General features: G+C 40.7%; 2 protein-coding genes across 2 annotated transcripts in view; both read right to left on the reverse strand.

Moving 5' to 3' along the window:
• mkxa (mohawk homeobox a) overlaps positions 1–13,270 on the reverse strand; it is a 30,099-nt gene extending 16,829 nt beyond the window's left edge. The window contains exons 1-5 of the mRNA XM_067578211.1: positions 13,123–13,270; positions 11,560–11,828; positions 8,949–9,108; positions 6,026–6,179; positions 1,680–2,039 (exon numbers count right to left, since the gene is read on the reverse strand). Of these exons, the coding sequence (XP_067434312.1) occupies positions 1,680–2,039; positions 6,026–6,179; positions 8,949–9,108; positions 11,560–11,735 (850 nt within the window). The 5' untranslated portion in view covers positions 11,736–11,828; positions 13,123–13,270. The remainder of the gene's footprint in view (positions 1–1,679; positions 2,040–6,025; positions 6,180–8,948; positions 9,109–11,559; positions 11,829–13,122) is intronic.
• Positions 13,271–23,245: 9,975 nt separating this feature from the next.
• The window catches only part of odad2 (outer dynein arm docking complex subunit 2), a 38,487-nt gene continuing 35,834 nt past the window's right edge, over positions 23,246–25,898 (reverse strand). Inside the window, exon 21 of the mRNA XM_067578199.1 lies at positions 23,246–23,601. Within this exon, the coding sequence (XP_067434300.1) occupies positions 23,485–23,601 (117 nt within the window). The 3' untranslated portion in view covers positions 23,246–23,484. The remainder of the gene's footprint in view (positions 23,602–25,898) is intronic.

Consider the following 25,898-nt stretch of genomic DNA (forward strand, 5'->3'; position numbering starts at 1 on the left):
CAAAAGACACAGTAAGTTTCCATCATATCTTTTTTCTTCAAACTACAAAAACAGAAGTATCTCTGGAGAGTTTCAACATTCAAGAGATGCATGCTGGGAAGTCTGCTGACATAGTAAACATGCTTATTTACAAACTTAATATATTAAGTGAGGCGAACACTCAGCAGCACATTCACTTAATTTATCTTATTAAGACACAAGATTTGAGGTCAGAAGAGCTCATTTGTTTCTGAAATAGCTCTGAAAATGAAAATGAAATTTCAAGTTGAATAGACTTGAAATAAAAAAAAGAGTTAATGATAAAAGATTAGTTGATTCCACTAAATTCCTGTGTGATGTTTTATAGTGATTACATCCCATTATTTCTGTCTACATCTAATCTACATTTTCTCAAATCATTTTGCAATTCATGCCGTATTAAACTTTTTTCCTGTAGTGGTTTTTTTTTTTTCATTGATTTTCAAAGCTTGCAGTCTAGCTTGAAATGAACTGCTGTCTAACAAAGATGACCTAAATAAAAACACGTGAAAGTAACAAAGTCTGTAAGGCGACATTTTTTAAAGGATTATTTCCTTGTGAAGACTTCCATTTGTGCCAGAACACAGTAACAGAGCGGAACACATTGAGCTGACCGATATGAAAACACTAAAAGAGGCAGAAAGAAAAAGAATAAAACAGGAGGTCTGATGAAACCTTCGAGTAATGCTCTGGAAGATGTTTTTCATTCTGCGGAAAATTAATGGCAGCAAGTGTCTTTTTCTGAAAGGAGGAAAACAAGCCGGGATACTTCAAACTCCACCGAGTGGAAAGACATCAGCAACAATAATGTAAAGTAGATATGCAACCCAGATCACTGGCATTCATTTATTTAAGTTCTGCTACCTTTGAAGGAGAAACTCATGTTTTAATCTAAGATTCAACTTTGTTCTGAATCATTTTACATTTTTTTTATTTTTCTTCTCTTTAAAGGTGAAATCCACTTTGTCTAAAAAAAAAAAAAAAAGAAATGTGTGCTTTTATGTATCATACACACACAGTCTGCCAACACATAAACACACATCCCGTTTGCCCTGCTCTCTCAGCAGGACCTCATGGCAGGATCAAAGGCATGCCAAACAGTAGTCTGAAAGTGAGCATGCTCCACATGGTCTTGTTGTGTCTGGCCTGTTAAAGCCTGGTCAGAGGAGCTGGCTGGGGGGAATTCCTTCTCTACTTGGCTGGAGTGGGTGAGAGACAGCCGCTGTGTTTGTGTGTGTATGTGTGTCCAAGTGTGTGAATATGACAGTACATGGTTTCCTGTGCTGTGTATATATGAATGTATGACTGTTACTGTGTTTTTGACACACTGGGGGCTTAAATCTAATAGAGCACTTTTTAAGGCTCTGGACCCTCTTGATTGCATCTCCATTTCAACATACACAAGAATAACATCCATCCATACAAACGCCAAATAAAAGTAGTGAGGTGAGAGAGAACAGTGTGAGATGGCAGCAGCAATGTAATATCAAGACAGGCAGGAAGACAGGCAGCAAGCAGACAGTTGGAAATAATGGACCAGCTGCAGGAATTAAAACAAAATGTGCAGATGGAGGGGGACAAAAAAAGAACAAAAGTGAAGGATGTCGTGTGTGTGAGGGAGACTCTTGAAGGGAAAGAATGCAAGAAATGTGGCTCCTTACCAGCCCGATAAACAAAATTTGCTTCAGCCTCAGAGGAGGACGGCGAGAGCAGCTCATCGTCGTACTCGTTGGAACTGAAGGAGCCGGAGTGGTTCCTCTTGCGAGCGTCCATGACAGCGTTGGCCACCATGACGTGGCGCAGCGAGTCGTTCAGGTAGCGGTGCAACAGGCTGCTCTTGTACTTGGGCGGAGACACGTAGTCCTCGGCCAGTGAGGCGGCTTCGGCGGCCGAGCGCAGCCCCGCTCCCATACCCATCGCCATGCCCACCATGGAGGAACCTTCCTTCTTGATGACACTCTGGTACATGGGCTTGTTGAGCTCCTCGGGGCGGCTCTGTGTCCTCTGAGGGTTGTCCCCATCTGAGCCATCATCGGGCAAAATCCATGGAAAAAAAAAAAAAAGGTTTAGATTTTTAGGTTTTATTCAATAATAACAGTGCATAAATATTTTGTATTTTTACTCATCTGCACTGTACTGCACACTGCTTCCTATTTTACTTTTTCACTGTCCTTTTTTTGCTCACCTGTGACTCAAAAACAATATATGCTACATACTGTATATACATATATAGTGATACATGCATAATTCAATGTAGTTTCCTGTGTTTTCATTTAAAAAAAAAATAAAAAATTGCCAAAATTTGCATATTTAATGTGGTATTCCTGAAAAACAAGATCTTCAATACTCTCATTTTATTTCAAGTTCAAGACCTTTATTTGTCCCCGAGGGGCAATTGGTTCTGCTGCAGTAGCAATAAAAACAACAACACAGGACAAGACTCACAAGATAAAAACCACACATACATAACCACACATAATAAAAAACACATATAAATACAGGAATAAAAAATTATAGTACTGGTGAATAAAAAAGAGGAGAAACAGGCAGGGTTAGAGATGTGCTGATGCTACCTGTACTTTACAGAGTTGAGTAGTGAAATGGAAGAGGGTAAAAGAGAAGTTATATCTGTTAGTTTTGACTGATGGCTGTGCGAGGTGGGAAACAGATGGTAGAAACTTAAATTCTAAGTGCAGGGGGTTGGTACTGTCAGATATGATGGGTTCTGCTTCCTTTAACAGCTGTTTGTTGTATAGTTTGGATAGATTTTTATGCTGAGTGCCAATAATTTTGCAACTGATTTTTAAAATTATTGGCACTCTTAAAAGAAATCTATCTGAACTGTACAACACATAGTTGTTAAAGAAAGCAGAACCCATCATATCTGACAGTACCAACACCCTGCACTTAGAATTTAAGTCTGGATTTCTATCTCCTCATACAGTTTTAATGCTACCAAGATGATTAATATGTCAAATCATGTATAATTCTTTGTTAATGTGTGCTATGACTTTTCTTATTGTTAACTTACACATTTCTAATATTTAAAAGAAGTCTCCATAGACATCTGCTGTATTTATAACACAGTACCCTTATACACTAAAAAGCTCCATTCAAATTTCAAAGTTCTCTCTATTGCACTGATTAACTGTGAATAGCTTCATTGTGATGACAGTTTAATGCTGTACTGCATAAAATTCCTCTCCCATTACATCTATAACTCAGCCAATACCTTCATTTCAATTAGTCTTTGATGTCTATAATGTCATCCAAAGCATCAATACACACAGCAATCACATGCATTTTCTTCAGGAAGTGCCTCTGTAGTTTCGATTATTTTCTAACTTCTGCGCGTTCCATGTTCATCCCCACTGACTGAGAGTCTGGTTAGTATGAGCTAATCTTGAATCTAAATTCCAGGGCAGAGAGATTTCACCCTGGCGCTCCTGCCCTCCTGCTGGCATCGCCTCAAGAGTAGAAAGCCCAGCCGAGACTTAAGACGCATTACCAAACCATAACGGATGGTAGTCTACTTCCTCTCCATCCAAAGCACATTACCCCTCTATTCCCCTGCAGAAATAAATAATATCCAGGGCGCTCTGCACTGCCGAAGAGATTGAATTAAAGCACGGGTCCCTACCTGATGAAAGAAGCGGGGGTGGGGTGGGGGGGGAGATAAAACACCGTACTGAAAAACCAGATATCCTCTGGCAGGAGGGAAATCAAGGAGAAGTTCACTCTAGATACTGTCTCTGCCAAGACTGTAATTTTGTAATTTGGGCAGGTTGGACTTTTGATTCAGTCTGGGCCAAATTAAAATTACGGCTCCCACATATCAGAAACACATGGAGGTAGCGTACTTGCTCTCCTTCCCCTGTGCTGTCTGAGGAAGAATTCAGAGAGTGCTGTGTCTCAATGTCCAGTTCAACATCCTCTCTAAAAACACACAAGCGATAATAAATCTGACCCGTCTACCACCTCTCTTAATGATCCTATGGCAGTGTTGTTTTACATCCACCGCCATCCTCCTGTCCCATGACAGCGTGTCCTCTCTAGATCCCATGCAGAAAACAACATTTTCTCTTGGGTTTGCTACTGTAGATACAAAACAAGTTGGACCATTTCAGGATAGTAAGAAGAATGTATGCTGGGTCAGTGGGGTCAGGTCTGGCCCCATAAATAGCCTCTGGAACAAAAGCATAGGCTTTAAAAATAATGGAGGGCCTTTTAGTGTATGGGTCAGAAGTGGGAGCAGGCTGCGGACAGCTTCATAACCATAATGTGACAGGGAGAAGAGTCAGGGAGATATACACAGCCTCCGGTGGTACAGTGGCCTGTGGCGGACACAGTGCAAACACCATGCACACATTCCTCTCTCAGCCGCACGTTTGGCCTCTCCTCCTCAAAAATTTAATTAGAGATCACTGACACCACAGAACTCTTCCTTTCTGTTCGTTCTTTCACTACGTGAGTATGTATGTTTTATGATTTTTTTTTTTTTTGTTTCCTGACCATGTTTTCTGTGCTGTCAGAGAGTAGAAAAAGGCAGTCGCTCCCTTGAGAATCAGCATGTGTTTGCAATAAATACATGGCTGACAGAGAGCTACTCATTTACAATTGTAGGCTGGGAGACAGAGGTTGGCTCAGCGGGGTGTCTTAATGACAGCGTGCCGCAGCCCGCCGGCCTCGGCGTCTCTCGGCTGAGTTGCACACTCACCATTTACTGTATATACACCCAGAACACGGCTCTGCATAGCATCAGGCAGCTTTAGGATAGCCAGAGGGGGAGATTGCCTGGCCTTTGGCCTGTTTTCATGTTATTATGCTAGATTTAAATTTCAGGGACGCATAAAGTATGATGTAAGGCGATTTTCCCGGTCACTCTGTACAAAGAGCATCTGTTTCATGCAAGGGTATGTGACCAATCTATAATAGTAGCCTGAGCCATTATGATGTGATATCTTTGAACTGATCATCCATCAAACTGATGGAGGGAGCAGTTTTCCATCATGCTTTAATATACTGTATAACTATGTTAAATACTGCCAATCAAATGCTCTTTTAATTTGATATATAGATTCAGCAACAGCAACTTACAATAGAACAGATAAGTAAGCCCAAACTTCCTGGGTCACCATTAAAAGCAACATTAAATAAAGGTAACTGACAGAAATCTGATAACAAACACTGCTGTTGTACAGAACATGAGGCCCCACTAACCCACCCTGTTCATCCTGCTCTCTGTACATGTGTACTGTTTGTACTGTACACAGTCACCTTCAAGTGTCCATCATGTACGGTGCACACAGCAGACTAAAATAGCAGCTAATTAAATTTTGCCTCGAGAACCAGATACCAACCAGTGCTCCTAATTAGACAGGTTTGTGTCAAATTAATTTGTTGTAGAAAAATGTATGTAGGAATAAGTAGGCACAATATCAACTGAAATAATAAAGGTCTTAAAACTATATTTTGACACAGAACCCCTCTACAACACAGGCACTCAAGAGTAGGTAATTATCACCACCATAAAGCCTTGATTATTTCAGTTAATACTGTTATTTATACCAAGGCCAATGAAAATTCTCAATTTGCCAAATTAAGGGCTATCAAGAGGTACAGCTACTATCTCTCATTATATTTGACACAGAAAAGCAAGATCAAAATTAGTAAAATAATTAAATTTGATTACATGTGGCATTTTGTTGGCAGGTGGCCATTAGATAAATGAGATAATAACCTCCAAGTTGTTGTTTTGGTTCTTGCTCCTGCACCATTCAATCTTTGAACATAAAAACTGTACCCAAAAATCTGTACTTAGTTAAATGACCACTAACTCTCTGACACACAGTGAATGTTAAGCTCTGTAGCCCCAGGGCAGCTGCACATGCTGGTAGTTCAGGTTTGATCATTGAGGGAAAGATTGTGAATTCTCTACTTTTAACAACACAAACTCAGAATGGAAAGTAAAGAGTGAAGATGCTGTTAAGGTCGTGCCGAGCCGTACCGTCTGAGCAGCTGTCGTCGCTGCTGACGCTCAGCCTCTCTGCGTTGCCCTGCACATATTTGTTGTAGAGCTTGATCCTGAGCGCCCAGCTCAGGTCTGGCTGCCTCACTGTGTTCTTCAGTCGCCTCCTGGCATTGGCAAACCAGTTGGAGACCTGAGAGAAATAGAAAGAGGGAGAAGAGAAGGAAGCGGTAAGACCAGGCAAATAGGAACACATTATTGTTTTGATTCCAAACACCTCCACATCCATAGCAAAACAAAGACTATCCTTTATGAAAACGTCTGCTTTCTGCCTGCAATTACTCTCATTCAGAAAAACCAAGAGAGACCAAAGCAAAGACAGAAAAAGAGTCAGGTTGCAGAGCAGCTCGCTTTAAGAAACATCCCAGACGCTCCAGAGAGACACCCCAGCATGCATCTTTTCTGTGTCAACGCCATGTAGAAACATTTAACACCCTCCATACGCCGGACGGCCAGCGAACGCAACGTTTCATTAACTAATGTTCCAACCGAGATGTACGTCCCCGGTGCTTATTCTGGACTCACAAAGCCTCCCTTCAATAATAAATTTTTTCCAACACTGTCTTCAAGATGCAATAAAAAAGACACTTGAGCCGGCGCTCTTCCTTTCACTGGGAAAGGAGACCATTAGATGTTATACTAGAATAACTTTTCATGCTCAATAGACTTCAAGCGGCTTATGAAGGGGCTGGGACAGGGGCCTTATGCTAGAGTACTTATTTTTCTGATCCTCTCTTTCAGTATCGTGTTTCTCGTTAACTGAGACCATCCCACATCCCTTTGTCTAAAGCCCAGCGCTGTGGCACACCAGGGGGAAGGCGGCATCTAGTACATGTGGCTTGGACAGAGGGGAGGGGAGGCGAGGCGAGGTGAGGCGAGGCGAGGCGTAGGAAGGCTCGCTAATGAGGGCTGGAGGAACGATGGCTGTCAATGGGGTGAGAGAAAAGAGAAGGAGGGAGGAGGGAGGAGGAGGATGGCAGATGACACCCCAAGAGATTAAAAAAAGGGGGGGGGGGGGAGACACAGCAGCCAAACCGGCTCTTTCACCCATAGCCTGTCTGCACTGTATGTACCGTAGAAGAGACGGCACGCAGGCACAGCAGGCGTGCTAGCCTGGAGGGATTTCAGTGATGATGGAGAGATGGCACCGTGTTATTAGCATAAACTTTAAAGAAATAATTCACAACATTTACATGGAAAAAGGAGCTGTTTTGCTTACACGTGATAGATTTAGTTGCTTTAAACATCTGGTGCCAGGTAAGTGTTTCCAGGGGAAAATTATCTGATGCAAAGGAAGTGATATGTGCTACATTGCTGGCAGCAACAACAGTGGTTTGTCTGGATTAAACAGTGGAATAACTGGGTAGTTCTGAGTAACTGTGAATGGATGGGCAAAGAAAAGAGTGCCACCTATCTGTCGTTTATTATTTTTAATTGACTTGTCAATTAGTCTGTGAAGTAAAATATATCTGAAGATAGTAAAAAAACACCTTTGACCTCACCTGTTTTGTATATTTTATGGAGCAAAACCTTCAGATATTCAGCTTTTCATAAATTAGAATCAGGAAATGTTAGACATTTTACTTCAGTGGTGATTCATTCTCTGTTTCAACACTAGTGCCACTTTCAGCAACACAAACAAAAAAATCTAAAATAAACTGAGTAAAACTTGCAGATTTACTCACAGATCTCTGTAACAACCTCCCTCATGTCATAAACTGCAATGAAATTAATTTACCTGCCTGTCATCAGCCTCGCTCAATTTCAAGAAATCTTCAGTCGACCTTTGACACCCCTGCTGGTATTTGGGTGTCAGCTTAAATGTATGCGTGTGTGAGGCTGTGTGTGTGTGTGTGTGTGTGTGTGTGTGTGTGTTCAAAGCATCCCGGTGTCCAACACAAAGCATTCCTCTGCACTCTGCTCACCCTCACCAAAACAAACAGCTCCATCAGGCCCCAAAATGAGAACCAGATTAAGCATCGTGGCTGGCGGCCCGAAAAAGCTGCCGCAGACTTTCTGAGGCCGTATCAGTGACCTTGTCAGCCAGATGATACTGTACATACACAGCTGCACGTGCCAGACACAGAACACACTCATATTCACCACTGGGTTATCCTCTCAGTGGTCAGTTTTTCAGTCGCCAAAGTCACGTTACTCCTGTATTATCAGTAGAGGGTGCAATAGAACTGAGAGCATATGAGAAACCTTTATATTTATAACACCAAGATCTGCAGTTCGCAACCTGTGGGTTGGGACCTTCAAGAGGTTGCGTGATAAATATGAGAGGCTGCGAGGTGAAGAAAGGAAAAAGGGAAAAGAAAATACATTCTTCAGAAAAATCAGCTTTATTTTTTGTTTTTTGTGTGGAAAACTAAATAGTGTAACCATTTTAGCTCTCTCCAATGTATTTAAATGAAACAATACAAGAAAAGAAAATCACTTTTTGGGTTGGATCGCTTACAAGTTGTAAACATATCTATGACATGGGTCAGCCAGTGCTTTTTTAAAGCCAAAAATGTCAGCAACCACTGACCTAGATGACTCCAAATTTTATTCATGACTTGTGATATTTTTGTATTTGTGTGAATAAAAAAAGAACACTACTGCCAACTGTAGCATTTAGAAGAAGGTAGAAATAACAATATTCCCCGCTGCATGAGTGTTATAAAATAAACAGCTCAAGATGTAAAAACACTTTCTCCTCACAGCCTCCTAATTGCAAATTCAAGTTCAAATCCAGCTTTTCAGAGCCGATTAGACGCTCGACCACAGAAATCTAATTTCTCTTTTCCCCCTCGCTGCACTCACGACTACTTGATGAATTCTCTCACTTATTCAGTGTCACTTTTTCTTCAGCACCTGACTGGCAGCTTGAGAGAGTCTAGCAAAAGCGTGAGCTCACCTGCACCAGGGTCATTTGTGAGCCGAGGGCCAGCAGGATTTTCTCCGTCTTGGTGGGGTAGGGGTTGTCTCTGTGCTTGTAGAGCCACTGCTTGAGCGGCCGCGCCATATCCTGCAGGGCCTGGCGCTTGTGTCGCACTTTACCGCCGCTGGGCCGACCTCTGTGGAGGAATAGGAAGAATAATGTCAGCCAGATACCACGTTGTAGGTAGAATACACTACAGGACAAAAAGTAATTTATTTGGACACATTTTTAAAAGCAATTTTAATCCAAACCTCTCCTATTAGTCCTTTTCTATCTATAACAATTATTATTTTTATTTTCACTCCTTTTTAACTAATAATCTGCACAGCAACAAATATATATGCAGGATAGAGCTGTTCTTTGAGTCTAAGAAGGATGGTTTGACATGTGCACACATTTTGCATTTGTCAGTAACATCATGCTCAGCATCAGATGTCCTACAGACAAAATTTAAACATAAAATTGAAGGAAATCTGGTCTAAAACTCATAAAAGAGAATTAGGATTATGTTGCTTATTAAATGGAACCAAATAATGTTACACAGCTGCATGTGGAGTCCAAAGTGGACCGGCATGTTGTCTGAATTAGTTAGTCATGGCACATAAAGTGAACACTATACGGTATGCAATTTTCACACCCAAAGCATTGCAGAGATGTTGGATTAAAAGAGAGAGAGACATAGAGACATAGTAAGAGGCAGAGCCCAGAGAGAGAGAGAGAGAGAGCGAGAGAGAGAGAGAGAGAGAGAGAGAGACTACGGCCACTTGCACTTTATTTTTCATTGCGTGTCCCACAAACCGCAAACACGTTGCAATGATACAAACAAAAGTATTTTGCTCAGAACCGCATTTTTGCCAGATTAACATTTTACACCCAGGAGGAGTGGATCAAGAACAATGTAGCAGGGTCAAAATCACACACAAGCCACCACACAAGCTGACAAAAAAAAAAAGAAATTATACTTCTGGTTTCCCCTTACAGAAAAGAACTATGATACACGTCAAGAGGATGCTACAAAAAGATCACACCAGGAGTGCAGTGATAAGAATACACCATGGAGCCTCTCATTAAAAATACATATCCTGAAGTCTCAGTTCAGCAAGCGTGGTGAGTACAGCTCCTATCAGCTCTTGTATAGGATATTGTGAGAGAGAAACAACCGAAAAAGATCAAATCTACTATAAATTCATTATCTGGAAACACAAGACACCCTGTAAATCCATATAGAACTATCAAAATGATTTCTCATTGAAGTGCGTCTGTTGTTTTTCCTGAGCTGTGAGGGATTCAGTCTCACCTGTAGCTTCAGGTTTTATGAACCTGTAGATGTCAGTATGGTGCTGTGCTCCGCTTCTCCCTTTATCTCTCCAAAAAAGCTCCACTGACTGCAGATGTAACATATTTTAGTCTAGCCTCAAGTCTGCCTGAGGTTCATGTTCTACAAATATTTTCCTTGTAATCTAGATCGGTATGAACATCCTAAAGTACATTTTACTCCCTGTTCTTCCCGCTACACACACACACACACCTCTGTTTGATAATTAATGTTCGTCATTAGCACTGATGCTGCCCTCAAGGCGGCACCTTACAGTCACGTAAATTCACTTACTCATAATATTCTTCCTTATTACTGAAGGTTCCTCCTTGAGGAGGCTTTTTAAGGTCACTGCTATCCCTCTGTTCTCTCATATGCTCCCAATAAACATGCAACTAATACATAAACAAAAAATAGTTGAACTTGATGTTTTCTTACACCTGTTCTCTGTCACTGAAAAATAAAACTAAACTAAATAAAACACTTAAGAAAAATAACACTAGACCTGTATGTGATTGACTAGACCACACAGAAAGTTGAAGGGCGAATTTATTTATTGGAAACAGATGGAGACCTCTATAAGACACGCTACTGAACAGGACTGACCTACTTATTAATTTCAAGATTAGCTGTGAACATCAACACCTAAATTAAGACCAGATTAGTAAACGACAAATATTAATTCTCTGATCCATCAGATCTTGTTGGATTACAGAGACATGAAAAAAGGTCAGACTAGATTATCAAATTGTTGTTTCAACTTCAAGATATAAAAGCATAAGTAGTTATAGTTTTCCTCCTATACAAGAGGTTCCTTGAGGATATTTAACCGCGCGTAAATTTATGACTTTTGGGAGCAAATGCATAATTACGCACCAACAGACACAATTGTATCAATTCAATGTTTAACCAATAGTCATCTATAATAACTCAAGAAGGCTCGTGCTCATATAAACAGATCAACAAAATTATTTTATAGGAATTTGACCCAAGGAGCTTTATCTGAGCTTGATTTTTTTTTTTCATATCTTAATTTTGCGCAGAAGGTGGAGAGATAATCTCCGGGGGGAGAGCTGAAGCTCTGATAACAAGTCCATTATTGTTGTTCACTCTCTCGCTGTGCTAACTTGTGCTGGGTGAAATAACCGTGAAATAGAAGTACTCCTCATCAGTAACCCCCCGGGGGCTTCCCGGACTCCAGTTAATCCACATGTTAACACAAGCCACACATGCTGACCAGCAGCGTAAAACACAGCAGAATGCTCCACATACCCGCTCCGCCTGTGTCTGATGGCCTGGTTGTCTCTGATGGTCTGGTTGCTGGAGAGGAGGTCTGGATGTTGCCCGTCGATGACTTCTAGGTAATTTCTGCTGCTCATTTCGACCTCCTTCGCCTTCTCCTCAAATAGGACCTGGCTGCTCAACTTGTTAAACACAATGGTGTTCATCTTTGGCCAGATATTCCCCCGATTTCTCTGTTGCGCAAAAATAAAAAATAAAACAAATCTCCTCGGGTGTGTCACAGTGTCCCCGTGTCTCTCCTGTGGAAGAAATGTGTATATTTTACAAAATGATACACACATTTACTAAACTTTGACTTGGTGATGATCTGAGGAAAATATGTCTTGATTATCAGTAAAAATCATTTCCAGATAAGCATTTTATATTTGTCCTGGAAAACACGCACTTCTCGGATAAATTATAATATGATAGCTTCAAGGGTTAGGTTACTCTCCACCATATGCCTGCTCGTACAATACACTGATGAAACTGCCTGCAGACTGTCTTGAGTTAAAGCGGACTGTGCGTAACTGCGCTGTTGTGATGCGTCATTATAGGGTCGCTCTATGTAAACATTTGCATCTGCGAGTCCAGTTCATAACAAAGTATTCATGTGAAATTATAAAGCCTAAAAAATCCAAAGAGGTGCTATCAGCTAGGTGTGCATCTTATGGAACATATATTTTTGGAAACAAGTAAATCATAAAATTAAGAAGAATAGTGATTATGAATAATATGACTAAATAAATTTAATTTTAGTCATGCGCGATAATGCAGCGTTACAATAAATCTCTTTTCACAAGTTAAGCTGTTTCTTCTCTTATTCGCCCGCTTTTTCTTACAAGTGACATAATTTCACTCAATTATATTTAATGAACTTTCACTTTATTTTCTGGAAAAACAGAGAAGTCACCGCAGGACAATCTGCAGAGCATGCTCTGCGGTTTGGACCGTAAACGCTTAATTTGTTGCTGTTTTTTAAAAGTGTTTTATAATTCCATTTCAAGCAACTTGAATATTTCTGCAGTGCCTCCTCTGCACTGCGGTCGCATGTCGCTATAAGCCTTGAATGGTTTATTTTGGTTGGTGCTCTCCACTTTTTTAATGCAAAACAAACAACTCTGCAGGCTGAAGAAATAGATGACATTTTGTTTTTCTGCTCGGTTTTAATTTTGGATTTCTCTGTACAGGTTGAGTTTATTGAAAGTGTCACGGGGTGAGACGCACCGTGATGTGGTGCCGTCACCAGCAGTAAGCTGCCAAATGTGTATAGTACCATGCAAGCAGAGATGTCCAGTAAATAAAGCAAAACGTCTTGGCACTGCAGCCTCTTATGTCTGATTATTTTGGTTTCTGTATGAATTCAAGTCATGGAGACTAACAGTCTATCAGCGTGAACAGTATAAACTCGGTCCTGTCCATTCAAAGTTGACTAAACTGGCTTAAAGTTTATCCTCCACTACATCCCAAACATTAATAACCTAAGAATCATATCAAAGCGCAACGTTTCGGTCCATTAAAGCAATAACGTGCTGGTGAATCTCGGTCAGTTACCTGTCCCGCGCCCCTCCTGCGTCTCTCTGCTGTGTATAACAATAATCCTGTTTCCAGTCGCCCATTCCCTGCTCACATGTTCCCGTCCTGAGATCCTGAGCTCAAACCACACGGACCGCCGTCTCCTCCTCCGCTTTATCCAGCGGCCTGCTCCGCGCAGCCCGGGACTCTGAATATCTCACCCTGCTCATGTTTCCTAGTACACAGCCTGAGCCTGCGAACATACTGTTGATGGTTTACGCCGGTTCTGGGGCCCAAGCCAGCAGAGGGAAGGAGAGGGAGGGAGGCATCACACTGCAAAAAGTAGACTGTCTAAGACTGAGTTGATGGAACAGTTTAAAAATGTAATTTTTCTCAAATTAAATGAATCCTCTTCAGTGTTAATGCTGCTGGCAGGAATTTTAATGAAGCAAATTTAACTTTCTTGCGTATAAATCATGTTCTGTCTTATTTTAAATTTTGGTACTGATGTCTAATAAGGCGCCTTATATCAAAAGTTTATAACTTATGACTTCATTAATGGTTAAAACATTCACTAATGCTTTATAGATCAGTTAATGGACATTAATAAGCCAATTCGGTCAGAGGGTAAATGGAGAAAGACATTTGAACAACCTGGCAACACAGAAATTGCTGTAATTGTCTTATAAACAACTATAAATGGTTTAATGACATTTAAAAGCCCCTAATTTCAATTTATACACAATTTATAAAGGGTGTATTAAAAACAGTGCCCAACATGGCCAGCGTAACCTGCTAGGGGGGCCCAGAGCAAAAATTTGCTGTTTGGCCCCTACTGACCCCTCACCTACTGCCCTCCATACAATACATGTGTACCCCGTCGCCTCAAAGTTTCATTTTAATTCAGCGCACCTTTTACTCATACAATGGAATAATACATCATTTGTATTAGTTTGTAATAATGCAGGTGTGAATATTACTACATTTTCAATTAATCAAATAACAGAAACGTATTGACATGCAGGGACCATAAGGCTTTTGGGGCCATTCAGGGTTCCATGCCCCTAAGCAGTTGCCCGATTTGCCCAGTTGGTAATCCATCCTTATTTTGTACCCAAGTATTTAATCTTGTGTGTGAGAAATTCCCCAGACAAGTGAAACAGTAGAACCAAGCAGTATTAGCTCAACACAGTTGTGGAATTTGTGACATTGCAGAAGAAGAAAAGCAGAAGAAAAGCTTTCAGCACTAAATTTAAGTTGCTTGGTGGAAGTGACATTTTTTACAGCCCCTGCATTGTGTTTGAGTTTAACTTGTAACCAACTGTCTGCTACAGACAGACTTTACAGTGCAGTAAACCTGTTTTGGATGCTTGTAAAAACTGTATCATGTTCCCTCACTGTAAGATCACACCTTGTCCTAAATGGTCCTGTTCAGTTTTTGCCTTGCCACATTACTTTTTAGAACACCATCAGAGTATTTCTCTCTGAATAACATACTTAAGTTAAGATGATCATATTCTTTTTGTCAGTTTTCAGATGATCTTCATCTACAAGCTGTAGCCTGAAGCCAAAACTGATATTAGATACAGTCCTGATACGTTTCCTGCAATGATAATTATTCCATCAGAATCAAACCAAACGCTATCCAAGCTGTTTTTGCTAACATTCAGGGAAAAACGTCATTCTTACTGTATGTAGTCATGCCACTGCTGATTACCTCTGATGAACCCTCTCATTGACTTCCATTATAAAACCTGTCACATAATGGGTTTATGAGTCATAGATTCTGAGGTCCTCAGCTGTGTGTTCCTTTGGGGTTTATCCAACGTAGTGATTCGAGGGACGTGACTAAGCAGCAAGACCCATATGAAGGGTTAGGGATCCGTGTAATTATTGTTTATTTGTGCTTATTTTCATTTAACGGGGGAAGTTAACTTTCACTAACAACTTGTGCAAACATGCTCTGAATGGCCCAGTCATGTAATCACTTTAATTAAGGTTGGGGAGGGTTTATTTGCTCAAGTTATACACAATATGTAAGTTTTGCTTCTCGCCTGAAGTGAACTTCTGTTACCTGCCATGACCTTGTTACCTAAACCTGTGAGGTCAGAACGACTTTCCCTGGAGACAAGAAATCATAGAGGCTTGTCACCAGCATCTCTTTAATCTTCATCCACTGGTTCTCCAAAGCCTCTACTTTGGCTCACTATATCCCTGTTTCAGACTCCTGCCTGATGTCTAGTGTGGGCGTACAAAACGATTCAGCAGGTAGGAGTACAACATTAATCAAGATGTCCTGCCTCGTAGGGGTTGGTGGCAGCAACTCTGCAGACAATCCCTGTACTCGGCTCTGTTTCATCTCAGGCTGGGGTTCCTGCATTACACTGGCAACTGCTTTCTTTGTTGCCTAATGTTGTGGCTCTACTGGTCACTTGGGTTTGACCAGTAATTCATTTTGAAGCCTGGCACCAAAACCAATATAAAACAATATTTTTAGTCCCAAGTCACAGACAGCTAAGACATTGTGCAGATATTCAATATCTTTCACCACTTTTATGCTCAAATGTTACGGGAATTCAGTGTTTTCCCGAATAAATTATTTAAATTCTTGTGGCTAAATAAGAGACTTTCATTTGACACTTGACTCTCTCTAACACCTATTTCATCGTACATGACAAGGCAACGAAAAGTAAACGAGATGAATAAGGGCGGATTCAGACTGGCTCTGTTTAAAAAACAGCGTCTGGCAAAAAGTTGCATCTGGCTCAACTTTTGCTGCAACGCAAGCAAACTTCATCCACGTCACACATTCCTGGTAGATTACTTTGCAACAAGAACACTGTTTTTCTACTGTTTACCTTACACGGAAAGATAAAACTGTTGCCGCCATTATAGCTGAGTAGTAAAATCCTAGCTATGAGTAGTACAAACCGCTGTGCAGTGTTTTGATATCGGAGAAGTCCTCAAGTTCCAAGATCTGTTACTCAAACTGGACTTCCTGGAATATATCTCATGTCATTTGTCTTTATTTCATGAAAACAACCTGTCATCAGGGTTGTATTGGACTTAAAGACTAGAAATTCGGAACAGCCAGACAGCTTGCTAACTGTCAGTTAGCAAGCTAGCTTACTGAAAACAAATTTTAGGACTAAGAATTTGAATAAAAGCCCAAATTCCAGTATTTCACTATACTGATGTGTATCCGACACACTATATCCCAACATCTGGAGCCTCGTTCACATAAAATGCGGGGAAGGAAACCTTAGTTTAACGTCACCCTACCTCACCAGAGACAATTTAATTTAAATGTCAGTATAATTTTGGGAACATTTACCTCAGGTTTTTTGCGTCTAATGTCTCTACATGTTTTATATACATATGTCACTCACTCCTCAATTGTTTTATATCACATCTACTGGAGTCCATGTATGTGGGTTTGGCCTGGCCTGCCAGAGGGGTGATGGTAGTGAAAGTTTTATTTCCTTGCGCTCATAACATTTGTTTTTTTCCTTAAAGATCCAATGTAAGTCAGATCCCTTTACAGAAAACATGCCACTTAAGGAGGGAATCAAATGTTTCTGCCCTTTAGTAAATAAAATACTGCACTAGAGAATGTGTCCCATATGAAGATCCACATTTTACCCTTCCACTGCCTCAAATGTAAAACGTGTATCTTTTTTTTTTTGAGTCAGTGAATGTAAAAGTGAAAAGCAGACATTCATTAGACATCATGGATTCAGCAGGGAACACCCTGTTTTTGCCTTTGGGGTACTTCATCATTCAACGTGTATTAAAGGAACTGGCTATGAAAGGTGGTCATTACTAGAAATCAGTGTTAGCTCTATGTCAACACCTTACGCCATTACAATCCAAATTATTTTTTAAAACCCCAGTCTCTGCGACTATAATCTGCCCCTCGTTTAAGATGATGTTTTCACTCCAGACTTGGACTTAATTTCGCCATGTAAACCAAGTTGGAATTACATACTGCAGCACACGGACTACTTGTAAAGCCACAGACATATTTGTTCAATAGTTTGCCAGCTTTGGTGGAAAATGTGACTGAGGAGAAAATTTGCAGGTTGTTTAAAATGACCCAATTACTGTTTTCAGAGGGGTTTTAAACATTCGGGACACTAATCAGTGAGTTGAAACGTGTGTTGTCTGTCCATGCCTACTGAAAGCAATCAAGAGTCAAAACCAAATGCCATTAGAAGTCACTGGGATTGCTCCTTGAAATTACAGTGAGGAATAATTGCAACTTGGAACACCCAACTCCTTTAACCCTCCCATCACTGTTGTCTGTCTAAATATGGCTTTCCAAGAATACACAAATGGCTACTAAATAGGCACATACTACTTCACAGGGAGGAGATGCCAGTTTAGTATCCAGTGTACATGAACGTGATGGATACATCTGTCAAATAACATGCTTTCTTTGTAAACCGGACCCTCTGATTTTCTTGCATTGTCGATCCAAGTTGAATTAAGTCAGACAAAGCGTGCTTTTTGCGCACCTAAGCCTTGCCAAAACTACTCACTCATGTTAGAATAACAAAGAGGCATATTTGACTTGGTCATTTATAATGCCAGTGTGAAAACCTCAGTGAAGTGTTTCAGTTATTTGTGTGTCATCGCCTCTATAACTCTGGTAGTACTATCTTTGGTTGTTGAGTCTCCAGGTATTTTTCTTTATGAGCCAACAGTTGCAAAGCTCTGAAATATTTGGGAGTGCTTGGGCAAACTGACAGACAGCAGTGAGCTAGACTGGAACAGGGGGTTATTTATGCATCGCGCAGAGGGAAAGGACAGAATTAGAGCGGGACAAAAAAAAAAAAAAAAAAAAAAACTCTGACTTGAGAGAGAATGCCACATAAAAACAATACAACACCACACCAGAACAGAAAAAAATGCACATTTGAACAACTGCCTAATTGACCACTTTGACAAATATCACTCTTAATTCTGAAGAAACTCAAGCCGGCAGCGTCTACTACAGTTTTGTACTTTGTGCTCATGTCTCAAAGCGCGTAATCAGTTACAGATTTAAATAGGATGTTCTATAATGCCTTGCTGATGATTTGTTGATATGCTATTCCCCTCAGTTGCATGTCTTCCCCTCAGGTCCAGGGTTGTGATAGCTTGATGAAAAGATCCTGATGAAAACTCTGGGATAATATAATTTTTGGTAGGGTGCCATACGGAGCTCTCAGGTTGGTTCATGATCCAGTGGGGGAAACCTGGCCGGGCTTATGGTTCACAGCTGTGCTGCTTGGAGCATGTACCAATTCATCACTGTCTTCTGTGTGAGGAACTTGGCATTTTTGAGCATCTTTACTAGACATTATCCTTTGTCTGCAAATGGATATAACTGCCTGTTGGCTATCAGTATCATCTCCTTTCCAGTTTGGTGTAACTGCAAGAAGGTCCAGAAAGGCTTTAGGTCACGTAAAAAACTTCTGTGAACACAAAGATGAAAAACTCACTGAACATCATGTCACATTATGAAGAATGCCGTAGAGTGAGGGAGACAGTAAATCAGCATGTGAAGAAATACGGAGACTGCAAACGTGTTGTTCCTTTAAAAAGATGCAGTTACCTTTTGAAGCCAATCAGTGCAATTTTTTAAAGCTAGAGTCATACCTTCCAAGTTTCATCAAATCAGAGCAGTGTCTAAGATTTCACAATTTCCTCAATTTCAAGGTCAGGTACAGAAAAAAAAAGCTATGATCTGTTAATGCGGCTGACAGGCATATCCTAAACTCCAGGCCCCCCCTCCTTCTACTTTACACTGACTACAACAGACAGACAACAGATCCGGTGAGTAAAGAATGTTTCATTACAAATGCTTAGATGTTGAGTGCAGTAACAGCTTGAGATGTGCCAGGATGACTAATTTCCTCATAGTGTCTCTCTGGCTCTCTGAAATGAGTATAACATTGATTCAGAGAGAGTTATTATTGTGTGCTAATGCGGATAACAGCAAATACATTTATTGAGCACAGAAGGGATTTGTGTTCGCTCAAATTAAATTATTCTTTGTGTCATTCTAATTTAGCAAAAAAATCTTTTTCTCTCTCAAAAGTGAGACACAAATATAATATGATAACCTTCGAGTGTGGCCATAAATATTTTTGCCTTCAAACATAGTCTGACGACACTGCATATGAAGTAGTTTGTTTGAAGCATACTGACACCTTAAGCTTCCTCCCAAAATAGTCAAATGCTTGCAATTAACGTACATGACCAAAAGCCACATCTGTCAAGACCAATGAAGGTATTATTAATATTTTTGAGATCTTTATGGAGACATTACTCTCACAGCCTTGAAATCTGACCCAGACGTTGTGGTATTTGCCCACTCGTTTCTCTGTTTATTTATTGTCATGCCAGCTTGTTATTTACACTTTATGGAAGGGAACGTCAGCATTCATTAGTGCTGCGAAAGCCCTTCTAAAATGTCCTCAAAAACCACTGAAAAATGCAAAGGGATCACGGGACAGCACTTTAACCTTTTGAAGAGTATAGAATTGTGAGATCTTGTGTGAGACTGATGGGAGGAAGCGGATGCATAGAGGCAGGCCGCTGAGCAAACAGAGAGAGAGCACGACACGCAAGGCTCACACCGACAGACCTGGTGGTGTGAGCATGCTGTAATTATATAAAAGCTAATTTACAGATTGAGAACAGAAGCCGTGTTCACCCCCCGGTCCTGGGCTACCAGAGAGCACTGCTCTCTATTTGGATGGAGCTCTGAGAGGCCGTTGTGTACACGCATGTTTTTAATGGCAGCTTCGCAAGCAAACCACGCTGCTCCCGCTGCTGTGCAACAGTTTGTGATTTATATTAAAAAATGGTCCTTAGACACTGGAGGGGACCGAAAGCCACTTCTAATATCTGGAAAGAACTTTCACTGTTTATTAGTTTCTTTTATGAAATATTGCTGCAAAACGCCTGGGGAGATGTGGGATCTTTAAAAACTTCAAAAGAGCCGTTCCATTTTAAAACAATTGAGCTAGTATCACAATACACAGCATACTCTCTGAAGGACCGTCTGACCATAAAAATAAGCGATATATATTTATTGCTCTGTCCACCCAAGTTGTGGACAGACAAATTTCATGACTGCAGAAAGGATATTTCCACACATAAGTCTTGTGTAATGTGTAATAAAGTCCTCGAGTGTGGTTGCATCCATCACCCGGGCCTATGGGAAACGTCAGAGTCTGGACAGGGTGAAGGTCAGGCCAATGTTGAGACATACTAGTTGATAAACAGGGGTGTGGCAGATGCCAAGGCCCATGTGTTACCTCAAAACAGGAGCAACAACATCAGGGATATCCCTCCACTATTTCCATCCCTTCCGTGAAGCGATGAGAAGCACGGGATGTTGAATGGTTACCAGAAAGGCCAGAGCCGGACGTAATTGCTGCCTCTGCAGAGGCGTGGAGGCATAACCTCTAATTTCCCGTGAATAATGTCCCTGTGTTGGACGGCAAGCCAAAAAAAGTGGCAGTTTCTTTTCTCAGAGGGTTTGTGGCCCAACTAATACACTCAACTGTGGCTTTATGACCAATGGGCCTGAGAGCCAGGCTCCTGAAATCAACTTACTACTTCCTCCCAGCCTCTTCCCTGTGCTCCACAAGGTTCAACATCAGGTTCAGAAAGTCAAGTGCAGCAGTGTTTCTTGTCAACAAGTATTTAAAAATTGCAAATCAAGGTTCATCAAGGTCTGAAGTCACACAACAGGAAGCAGATGAAGAGACTGTGTCCCTCTTTTGAATGCTAAACATCTCAAATGTCCTGTCAACCCCATCAGAAACCCTGTCCTGTGTATACACTGTATGGCCAAGAAGCAGAGAACTGTTCTTCAAACATGGCTTAAAGCATTGATATTTTGGACAATATGCCTATTAGCTTTCTGGCAGAGAGTTAGATGAAAAGGAATGCCACCACTCCTATGTCTGTCTAATGAATGTATGGCAACAGCCAGCAGGATGTTAGCTTAGCTTAGCACAAAAACTGGAAACTGGGGAAACAGCTAGCCTGGCTTTTTTCACAGGTAACAAAATCTGCACCTCTAAAGCTCACAAATTAACATGTTATATCTCATTTCTTCACTCCTGCCAGGAAATACATGACCACATGACCTCCCATTAAACAGTGAATTGTTGCTTTTACACTTTAATTTTTGTACAGATTAAACACTTGAAATATAACATGTTAATTAGTGAGCCTCAAAGGTGCTGGTTGGTGGATTCTGTTCCCTTTGGAAAGAGCCATGCTAGCTGTTTCCCCCTGTTTCTGGTGTTTACGCTAAGCTAAGCTAAGCTAAGCTAAGCTAACCATCTGCAGGCTACATATTGCTAATCATATGATTGTCTGCAAAAAACTAAGGCTAAAAATGGAGTGGCACATCTTGTAAATTCTTCAACATCCGAAGTTTGTCAAATAATAAAAAGAACTAAAATATAAGTATAAATACAAGGGTATGAAAGAATGAGAATGAAAAAAGGAAATGCTGATCCACAAAAGAAAATTATATGTTTCCAACTTTGTTTGCTGAAGTGACGAGATGCTTTTCATTTAAACATTTCTTCAGAATTGGTTTTGACATCGGGCATGTTGCAGAGGCCATAAAGTTTGCTGTGTGGAATTAAAGGGCCATTAATCATTGTAAATTTATTTGCCTTGAATGTTTTGGATGCAGTGGCTTCCTTCAGCTTCTAGTTTTGCTTTTTGGAGGAAGTTGCTTCTTCACTCATCCACCCTCCACCATCCGTGCTCTTCCAGTGAACCCTGCTAACAGCTGGTAGTGTTTAAACTTCAAAGAGTGATGAAGATTTTCAACCACATATTTTCAATGTTTTGCTAATTTTCTATTTTAGCACGTGGCTGATATTAATGATGAAAGTCCCATGAGATTTTGTGGCAGCCTCTGGGGTTGAGTGCTGAGCATCTAAGCTAACTGGGACCAGGACAGCGAGATCAGAGAGACAGAGAAGCTGACAGACATGCGAGAGGGTGGCGGCGGCCAAAGCCAACAGTCTTTTACTGAAATCTGCGGTGCAAAAGACTGTCGAGGCTGACACGGCCTGTTTACAATAAACAAGAACAAAAGACAGACAGATCAGATGAGTTCAGATCAGCTGCAGAGAGCAGCATTCACACACCATAACCACAGCAGTGTCCAATATAAATTCATACAGTATAGAAAAATACAGAGGACATGTAAGTGCATATGAAAATAACCTTTAAACATGATATTCAGCAACAAAAACAATGAGTACGTTTTGGAAATAAACTGAGCAATTTGCTGTATTTTCCCAAAAATCGTTCATTAGATTGTTTTATAGTTGACTGACTAAAAGCCATGCAACTATTTTGGTAAAGAGATTGGCCAAATATCTACAACATTTTTGTTTTTACTGACAAAAATAATGAGCTTGTTTATAAGATATATTTTATTATTTATAATAAAAGCCTCTACAAAATGTGAAATTACTGTAAGTAAACTGTGAGTAATGTGGAAAATTATGATTCAAATTCATTCTTGTACATAATATTTGTGGTGGAGACAAGACACACTATTGTACCCCTAATTATTAAAGACATTTCTTATCCACTAATGCTAACGTGGCATGAATTTATGTGTTTATATTACTGTGTGGTATTTATAGAGAATATTTGTGTAGACTCCCTGTATTCCACACTGGTGCAATATAACCAACAGTGAGTTATTCTGTTTATCCAAATGTCTCATTGCAGGTTGTGAGTTTGGATATGTTACAAATATTCATATACAGCAAGTAAAATTGTATACAAATCATATAAATGAAAGTTTGAGGGACTCAAGCAGATGTGGGTCATGTTTAGATATCGTGGTCTCATGTGGGTTACTTATGGAATGTTACTGCATAGAACGTGGCACTAAAGTATTTTACTTACCAAAGAACGTACAGTGTAGGGTAACTGGCGTACGAACATACAAGACAAAGACACATTTATTTTTAACATCACTTCTTAACATCAACTTTCAAGTAGAGGAGCAGAGGGCTTCATAAAATGTTTGAATGAACTCCTGATGAGGTAAGTGATATGAAGGCAGAGCTCGAGAGGAAAAGAACAGAAGCAAAGTGGCAAATAAACACACATTCATCAATCCAGATAAAACATTTTATTTCAAACCTTTCTCAGATAATTTGATACAATATACCTGAAACACTTGTGGTTCTTATATTTCTGACACAATAACATTTTATTTGAAACCCTTTTCAAACACATTTGAAACTCTGAGTTCATGTGCAACAGGACATGCTGCCAATGCTAATGTAAATATCTGCCACAGCTGGCCTATCAGTACTGCCAAGAGTACTTCCAGGGTGCTGTGATTATTGATTATCAATAAAATAATCTGGCCTTCCTATTGGCCTGGGCGAGAAGTCGGATGTTGCGCACGCAGCCAGCAGCGGCTTCCTGGAGCATCTCGTCATCAGAGCCCATGATGTGGATCAGGGGCTGCAGGAGTACACAGGACAGAGGTTACAGTATGCAGCAGGAACAGATTCCCAAAGAACCATTATTTTAGAGGAGTGGACTAACACACCTTTGGAAAAACACATGTGCACATGTTGCCATGTCAGCAGCAGTCGCTGCACGCAGCCACCAACAAGAGCTGCAAAGATATACAGTGACAGTGCGGCGACAGTCTCAGGCCACACTGGCACGTGTCCCTGTGTGTGTGTCTGTGCGTATGCGTGTATTCTGTGTGTCCCACTTTACCCGTCCAAACCATGCCTCAGCAAAGGGGTTACAGCTGCGAGCACACATGCTTCTGTAAGTTTGCTCAGATGAAAGTCATGCAGGGCAGGCTCGACATTAAAAACCTGAGCATGAACCACACCACTCGACAGCCTTTCCGCTGCTCCAAAGGTCAGATTATATCCGACTATTAGTGGCTTGTGTAATGGATCTCGTTAGGTCTTATTGCAGAACAAGGTTTTGCGCTCTCCAGAAATCCTGAGCTTTGGAAGTTTATGTTTTGGTTACATAAAATTGAACATCTAAAAGATTTTTTTACGTTCAAAGAGTTTTATATTATGTAGGAATAAGCAAAAAGAAACACAGTGAATATATGGACTACCACTGAGTGGCATATGTTTTTTTTGGGGGGTGAGCTTTTTTTTCCTATTTTATCTTGAGCAAAATCACTACATTATGTTTGTGGGCGGCTGCAAGGCCGAATCAAAATAAAAGTAAATGTAAGCATAAATACTCTGGTGCAATGGATGAATCTAAATTTGTTCAATGTGTGCTCCTTCGTAAAATCACAATGGTGTGCCATTGAGGTTTCCTAAGCCACATTTGCAATTATTTCGGATAGTCTTGTTTACATCGATAATGAACCAACGGCAACATTACATCCCCCAACGAAGCACTTAAGGACTCCCTAGTTCTAAACACAATGAAGTCTTGATAAATACAGTAACTGCTGAGATGTCTGAGGCACTTTGAAGCCCCATATATCAAGAGCTCGTTCTGAACTGGAAGAAAAAGGATTCTGAAAAAGATTCCTTTAATGAAGAATGAGCTGCAGCAGACTTACAAGTGGTGTTTGAACACCATCCAGATCGTTTCCCTAGTAATAGTGCAGCAATGTAACATCCTTGTTGATCCTATGAGCGACGCACAAGACAATACCGACACTGTCACTGTCAAAAGGAAATGAACCAAGAACTATGCTTCTTTAAAACTTACATCCAGCCCCTGCATTAGATTTATTTTAGCCAGCAGAGTGATTCTAAAAGCCTCTGGCTAATCTCCATTTTCTCAATTTCTGTCACCCTTCGTGTCCCTCTTATTCAAAACTCTCCCATCCTGTTCAGCACTGGCTCCACATATCAGCATAGGAAATGATGGCATTCCTTCGTCTGTGTCAAACTAATGAAACGACAGTCCTCCGATTCATCCACTGCACCATCTTTTCTATGAATAATCATCTATGAATAACCATTTGTCCATCTTCCACATGAAACAGCTGATCAGTGCTCCAGGCAAAACCTGAGTTGTGTTCATAATACATGTCAGAGCAGAGCTGAGGTTGACCCTGACCCCTCTCCATGTTACATGCAAACTTTAAACGCCCCTCCGCACACTTGTGTGGTTAGCAAACAGCCAAAGAAGCGGAGAGAAGACATTCCCAGGATTTTCTGTGCAAAGATAAACAGTGAAAGGAGAACAGATGACAAATTGGGTGAGCCAGCTTGTGTGTATGAACTTGAAAGGGCTGTGAATGTAAAATGTACAGTAAGTCTAGCTAAAAAGAAAATAATATCTTCCCTCCAGATTATAACTACTGCATTTTGTGGAAAAAGGCATGCAGCAGTCCAAAGTGTCAGCTCTTCTCAATGCACCAGTGTCGAGGAGTATATGAAACATTTGCCCTCGGGTTTTATATGATTTTTAAATAGCATTCAAAACACCTCCGAGAGCAAACTTACATCCACAGGCTCCAGAAAACATGCAGCTCACTAAACAAGTCTCTTTTGTGAAAAGAGAGGATGCCTGAGAAGTGCCAGAGGCAGCGTTTTTGCCAACCTCATAGCATGTTATTCAGACGTCGCCAAATCAGGTCTCCCGAAGCGCACAGCTAGGCTAAGATAAGCGTGTCTCTCTTTGCTGCCTTTTTTTCTAGCTTGCTTTTTCCCTCCCAGCTGGGATCTCTGAGAATATAATACACCACTTGTTAGATATTCCCTGACTGTGGCAACATGAACACTTGCCCCACGTTTGAAAAGTGAATCGTGAGTTTTTGA

This window comes from Thunnus thynnus, chromosome 21 (genome assembly GCF_963924715.1).
Source record: "Thunnus thynnus chromosome 21, fThuThy2.1, whole genome shotgun sequence".
Classification (NCBI taxonomy): Eukaryota; Metazoa; Chordata; class Actinopteri; order Scombriformes; family Scombridae; genus Thunnus; species Thunnus thynnus.